Genomic DNA, 7,166 nt, shown 5'->3' on the forward strand with positions numbered 1-7,166 from the left:
TTGAGACGGAGTTTCACTCATGTTACCCAGGCTGGAGTGCAATGGCGGGATCTCGGCTCACCGCAACCTCCGCCTCCTGGGTTCAGGCAATTCTCCTGCCTCAGCCTCCTGAGTAGCTGGGATTACAGGCACGCACCACCATGCCCAGCTGATTTTTTGTATTTTTAGTAGAGACGGGGTTTTCACCATGTTGACCAGGATGGTCTCGATCTCTTGACCTCGTGATCCACCCGCCTCGGCCTCCCAAAGTGCTGGGATTACAGGCTTGAGCCACCGCGCCCGGCCCTAATTTTTTTATTTTTCGAGATGGAATCTTGTTATCATCGCGCAGGCTGGAGTGTAGTGGTGCGATCTCGGCTCACTGCAACCTCCACCTCCCGGGCTGAGTGAGCGGTTCTCCTTCCTCAGCCTTCCAAGTAGCTGGGATTACAGGTGACTACCACCATGCCCGGCTAATTTTTGTATTTTAATAGAGACGAGGTTTCTCCATGTTTCTCCTGGTCTCAAACTCCTGACCTCAGGTGATCCACCCACCTCTTCCTCCCAAAGTGCTGGGATTACAGGCGTAAGCCACTGTGCCTGGCTGGCCTTTTACTTGCTGATAATAATTTACCTTTTCTCTCCAAGTAAAATAATTCATGGAATCAGTGTTTCAGGCATTGAAAAATGATATTTTTAAAATGTCTTTTGTGGTTCTTGGGGTTTTGATAACTTCATTCAGATTTTTCTCCACCTCAATTTAAGAAGACTGCCTATCATTGTATGAAGCACCTACTCTCTTACTCTATTACACCGTCTTTTATAAGCTCACCACACTTCTGAGGTCGAACTCACACTCTAGGTCTTTGAAATTCATGGCCATTATTAAGGCGTAGTAACAGAACTTAGTAACATGCTGGTCACTCAGTTCTGGATAAGGACAGGGTGAAGAACACAGAAATTGAAGGTAGTTTACGTGGTACCTGCCACTCCTCAATTTGAGCTTTAAACAGGCTAGTTTGGCTGGTACGGTGGCTCACGCCTATAATCCCAGCACTTTGGGAGGCCAAGGAGGGTGGATCACCTGAGGTCAGGAGTTTGAGATCAGCCTGGCCAATATGGCAAAACCCAGTCTCTACTAAAAATACAAAAATTAGCCTGGTGTGGTGGTGTGTGCCTGTAGTCCCAGCTACTCAGGAGGTTGAGGCAAGAGAATTGCTTGAACCTGGGAGGTGGAGGTTGCAGTGAGCTGAGATTGCGCCACTGCACTCCAACCTGGGCAACAGAGTGAGACTCCATCTCTTTTTTTTTTTTTTTTTTTTTTTAAGATGGGGTCTCACCATGATGGCCAGGCTGGTCTTAAACTCCTGGCCTCAGGTAATCCACCCACCTCGGCCTCCCAAAGTGCTAGGATTACAGGCATGAGCCACTGCCAGGCCGAGACTCCATTTCAAACAAACAAACAAACTAGTTGTAAGTGGTGGCATGCGACTCCTTTTTTTTTTTGAGACGGAGTTTCGCTCTTGTTACCCAGGTTGGAGTGCAATGGCGCGATCTCGGCTCACCGCAACCTCCGTCTCCTGGATTCAGGGAGTTCTCCTGCCTCAGCCTCCTGAGTAGCTGGGATTACAGGCACGTGCCACCATGCCCAGCTAATTTTTTGCATTTTTAGTAGAGACAGGGTTTCACCATGTTGACCAGGATGGTCTCGATCTCTTGACCTCGTGATCCACCCGCCTCGGCCTCCCAAAGTGCTGGGATTACAGGCTTGAGCCACCGTGCCCGGCCAGCGACTCCTGACCTCAAGTGATCCACCTGCCTCAGCCTCCCAAAGTGTTGGGATTACAGGTATGAGCCACTGCACCAGGCCCTGACTAGTTTTTTATTTTTAGTAGAGACAAGGTCCTGCTATATTGCCCTGGCTGGTCTTGAACTCTAGGCCTCAAGTAATCCTCCTGCCTTGGCTTCCCAAATTGCTGGGATTATAGATATGAGCCACCACGACCAGCTATCATTAATGCTTCTTCCTTTTGCCACTCCTAGTTGTAGGTTTGGTATGGGTAAGACCTTAGCTATCTATGTTTTAAACATTTCAAATATTTGTCTTTTACTTTTTTTTTTTTTTTTTTTTTTTTTGAGACAGTTTCACTCTTGTTACCCAGGCTGGAGTGCAATGGCGTGATCTCGGCTCATGGCACCCTCCACCTCCTGGGTTCAGGCAATTCTCCTGCCTCAGCCTCCTGAGTAGCTGGGACTACAGGCACGCGCCACCATGCCCAGCTAATTTTTTGTAGTTTTAGTAGAGACGGGGTTTCAACATGTTGACCAGGATGGTCTCGATCTCTTGACCTCGTGATCCACCCGCCTTGGCCTCCCGAAGTGCTGGGATTACAGGCTTGAGCCACCGTGCCCGGCCTCACTTTTTTTTTTTTTGAGATGGAGTTTTGCTCTTGTTACCCAGGCTGGAGTGCAATGGCGCAATCTTGGCTCACCGCAACCTCCGCCTCCTGGGTTCAAGCAATTCTGCCTCAGCCTCCCAAGTAGCTGGGATTACAGGTGTGCACCACCAAGCCCGGCTAATTTTTTTGTATTTTTAGTAGAGTCGGGATTTCACCATGTTGATCAGGATGGTCTTGATCGCTTGACCTCATGATCCACCCGCCTCGGCCTCCCAAAGTGCTGGGATTACAGGCGTGTTTTTTTAATTTTTTGAGACGGAGTCTTGTTCTGTTACCCAGGCTGGAGTGCAGTGTCTTGATCTCAGCTCACTGCAACCTCTACCTACCAGGTTCAAACAATTCTCCTGCCTCAGCCTCCCGAGTATCTGGGACTACAGGCGTGCACCACCATGCCCAGCTAATTTTTGTATATTTAGTAGAGACGGGGTTTCACCGTGTTGGCCAGGCTGTTCTCTAACTCCGGACCTCGTGATCCGCCCTCCTTGGCCTCCCAAAGTGCTGGGATTACAGGCGTGAGCCACCGCGCTCACACAGCTTTTTACTTTTAAGTCTTTACTATTATTGATTTGGTATGATGTGAGCTAGAGATCCAATGTGTTTTTTTTTTCCCCCCTCGCCTCATGGCTAACCAGTTGTCCTAGGTACAGATCTGCATTTCCATCACCTGTTACCTCTAAAACAGTCTCAGTTCAGTACCTGTCAACTTTGACTTCCTCTGGGATCTTTGCACCTAAATTCCCTCTTTCTGGAATATTCTGCCTTTAATTCTTTGTGGGCAATGACTTTTTTTTTTTTTTAGAGACAGGGTTTTTCCATGTTGGTCCAGCTGGTCTCGAACTCCTGACCTCAGGCCATCCGCCCGCCTCGGCCTTCCAAAGTGCTGGGATTACAGGCGTGAGCCACCGCACCCGGCCTCAGTGAGTTATGACTCTTAAGGCCTATAGGCCAAAGACCACATCTGTAGTAAAAATCAATAGATAGGCCCGGCACGGTGGCTCAAGCCTGTAATCCCAGCACTTTGGGAGGCCGAGGCGGGTGGATCACGAGGTCAAGAAATCGAGACCATCCTGGTCAACATGGTGAAACCCCGTCTCTACTAAAAATACAAAAAATTAGCTGGGCAAGGTGGCGCGTGCCTGTAATCCCAGCTACTCAGGAGGCTGAGGCAGGAGAATTGCCTGAACCCAGGAGGCGGAGGTTGCGGTGAGCTGAGATCGCGCCATTGCGCTCCAGCCTGGGTAACATGAGTGAAACTCTGTCTCAAAAAAAAAAAAAAAAACAAACAGTAGATGTATTTAGCTTGCTACAGCAAGAGAAACCATACTCCTGAGAATTTTGGCTAGTCTCAGAGTGAGTTGAAAGGGGCAGATGAGGGAAGAATGAGGTGGGGCTAAGGATGTCACTGAAGAGAATGAAGTCAGCCAAATAACGGATCTTTATTTTAACAGCCTTGTATGGAAACATTGTTTACATGGTCATGTTCAGGTTCTATTGAAACCATTGTTCAAGTTTTGATAGGAATATCACAGTCTGATTACCTGCAGGGCTGATTTTCTCAATTCTCATCCTTTGAATTAGAGCTTGGCTTAAATGTTACCTTCTCAGAAACCACTTTTACTTATTTTTATTTCAGTATTTATTATAAATTATAATAATGTTTTTTGAGATGCAGTCTTGCTTTGTCACGTAGGCTAGAGTACAGTGGCGTGATCTCAGCTTGCTACAACCTCCGCCTCCCGGGTTCAAGCAATTCTCCTGCCTCAGCCTCCTGAGTAGCTGGGATTGCAGGCGTACGCCACCACACCTGGCTAATCTTTGTGTTTTTAGTAGAGATGGGGGTTTCACCCTGTTGACCAGGCTGATCTCGAACTCCTGACCTTGTGATCTGCCCATCTCGGCCTCCCAAGGTGCTGGGATTACAGGCATGAGCCACCATGCCCGGCCTATAAATTATAATTATTACTTTGTTGTCTACTTATTTGCCTTTGTCTTCTCCACTAGAATATACTGCTATAAGAATGGTGGAGATGATCCGGTGTCATTTCATTTGTTGATTATGTACTATCTCTGTCTTTCAGGTTCTTTTTCTAATTCTGACTAAACTTCCAAGAGGACTATGAAAGATTATGATGAACTTCTCAAATATTATGAATTACATGAAACTATTGGTACAGGTAATTGTTATTTTTTTTGAGGCAGTGGATAAATCAACTATTTGGGAGTATAGATTATTGGGTAGGCATGAGCTTTTTAGTGTAACCCATACAGTTTTAAAATTCTTCTACTTACTACAGTAAGGTAAAGTGGCACAAGCAGAGAGGAGAGTAGTAGGAGAAGCCCTGTAGGTTATTGCAAGGACTTTGACTTTTATTCTAAATAAAAAATTTATTCTAAATATTTCTTTTATTTCTTGACTTTTATTCTAAATAAAAGTTATTGGAGAGTTTTGAGCTAAGGGGTAATCCGACCTTTGTTTTCACAGAGTTGCTCTGGCTGCTTGGTAGATAAAAGGTTGGGTGAGGGAGGGCAAGAGCAGAGGCAGAGATGTGTTAGGAGGCTATTGCAATAATTCAGGTGTTCATTCTAGAGATGACGGTGGCATGGATGAGGGTGAGGTAGTAAAAACAATGAAGGGGGGGGGATTTTATACACTTTACACATAGATATATACACCCCCATGTGTGTGTTTTTTTTAATTAAGGTATAACATATGGTAAAATATGCAAAGTACATTAATCTCAGTAGAGTTTTACACATGTATATGTATACACATACCCATATATTCCCTGCTCAGATCCAGACAGACATAAACCATTTCCAGGGAGTACCTGCCTAGTTTCCCCAAGGTAACCATTGATATATTTTGAAGACAGAGCCAATGGGATTTATTGGGGTGCTAGAGAGAGAGAGAAGGGCTAAGAATGGTTCCAGGCCTGAGAACCAAGGAAAATGGAGTTGCCCTTTGTTGAAATAAAGACGACCATGGGAGAAACCACTGGGAAGTTCTTTTTGGAAATGTTAATTGGAGATTTCTTTTAGCTCCCTGAGTGGAGATGTTTATCCAGCTTTTGATCCAGTTTTGAAACATAATTGCTTATCTTCAAAGTTTTAAAACTGAGTGGTCTCAGGAACTTTATATTGTATTCTAGCAGTGTTAATTATAAAGGAAATTTAATTGCAGTGTTAATCATAAAGCAAATTTCTAAAGTGAATTCTGTTTTCTTTTTGATTACAAAGTTAGAGAAAATATCATGGTAAAAAAATAAAAACCTTCAGCTAGATATTGGATAAGAGGAAGCAACAGGAAAAAAAAAAGCCATAAAATTCCAGGAAAATTTGGCTTGATAGAGTCTTTTAAAATTATTATATATAACAAGGTGTTTGTGCCTGAGTCCTTGATTATCTTTTCATAATACGTTTTCCTACTTAGGTGGCTTTGCAAAGGTCAAACTTGCCTGCCATATCCTTACTGGAGAAATGGTAGCTATAAAAATCATGGATAAAAACACACTAGGGGTAAGTTTAAATTAATTAAAAAATATTCTACTTATAGATCAGTTTTGTGAACTAAAACCTGAATTGTTCTGATGTTCTAGTTACTGATCTTAGAATATTATTTTTATAGCTTTTAAAAACATATAGGCTGGGTGCAGTGGCTCACGCCTGTAATCCCAGCACTTTGGGAGGCTAAGGTGGGTGGATCACCTGAGGTCAGGAGTTCAAGACCAGCCTGACCAATATGGTGAAACCCCATCTTAAAAAAAAAAAAAATACAAAATTAACCGGGCGTAGTGGCGCATGCCTGTAATCCCAGCTACTCAGGAGGCTGAGGCAGGAGAATCACTTGAATCCGGGAGGTAGAGGTTGCGGTGAGCCAAGATCATGCCATTGCACTCCAGTATTGGCAACAAGAGTAATACTCCATCTCAAAAAAAAAAAAACAAAAAAACCCAAAAAAAGTACAGATCTGTGGTTTAAAAAGTGATCTGAGGGAAGGGATTACTTTGTCCTTCAGATTTTAATGCAAGGCAGTTATATATATTTGAAGTCTGTAGCATCCATTTGTAGTCTGTAGTCTGTCAGTCTCAGTATATAGCCTAGAAACAAGGTCTCAGTATATTGCCTAGGCTGGTCTCAAACTCCTGGCCTCAAGCAATCTTCCCATTTTAGCCTCCCAAAGTGCAGGGAGTACAGGCATGAGCCACTGTCCTTGGCCTGTCCCAGCATTTTATTCAAAGTGGCTTTAGAAGTTATCTCACGAAATCCTTTTCCTAATCAACCTCTTTTTCCTCTATGTGAATTTTTCCAGGATGAACAGCTTGTTACCTCCTAAAGCAGCACATTCAATTTGTCGGCTTGGCTACAATGTATAAAAAGGTTCCTTTTTTTTTTTTTTTTTTTTTTTTTTGTGTTGGGTTTTTGAGACGGAGTTTCGCTCTTGTTACCCAGGCTGGAGTGCAATGGCGTGATCTCGGCTCACCGCAACCTCCGCCTCCCGGGTTCAGGCAATTCTCCTGCCCCAGCCTCCTGAGTCGCTGGGATTACAGGCACGCGCCACCATGCCCAGCTAATTTTTTGTATTTTTAGTAGAGGCGGGGTTTCACCATGTTGACCAGGATGGTCTCGATCTCTTGGCCTCGTGATCCACCCGCCTCGGCCTCCCAAAGTGCTGGGATTACAGGCTTGAGCCACCGCGCCCGGCCCTTTTTTTTTTTTTTTTTTTTTTTG

The 7,166-nt window shown here is 44.5% G+C and overlaps 1 protein-coding gene across 4 annotated transcripts in view; it reads left to right on the forward strand.

Annotated features, from left to right (window-relative positions):
* MELK (maternal embryonic leucine zipper kinase) overlaps positions 1 to 7,166 on the forward strand; it is a 97,526-nt gene that overhangs the window by 6,615 nt on the left and 83,745 nt on the right. For 2 of the 4 annotated variants that reach the window (XM_032240078.1, XM_032240081.1), the window contains exons 1-2: positions 4,409 to 4,612; positions 5,869 to 5,954. In XM_032240078.1, coding sequence (XP_032095969.1) covers positions 4,555 to 4,612; positions 5,869 to 5,954 — 144 coding nt within the window. In that variant the 5' untranslated portion in view covers positions 4,409 to 4,554. Of the gene's footprint in view, positions 1 to 4,406; positions 4,613 to 5,868; positions 5,955 to 7,166 lie in introns of those variants that run through there. The other 2 variants (XM_032240079.1, XM_032240080.1) reach the window with 2 other exon arrangements.

The sequence above is a fragment of the Sapajus apella genome, unplaced genomic scaffold (assembly GCF_009761245.1).
Source record: "Sapajus apella isolate SASKATOON/1434 unplaced genomic scaffold, GSC_monkey_1.0 scaffold46, whole genome shotgun sequence".
NCBI classification, from domain to species: domain Eukaryota; kingdom Metazoa; phylum Chordata; class Mammalia; order Primates; family Cebidae; genus Sapajus; species Sapajus apella.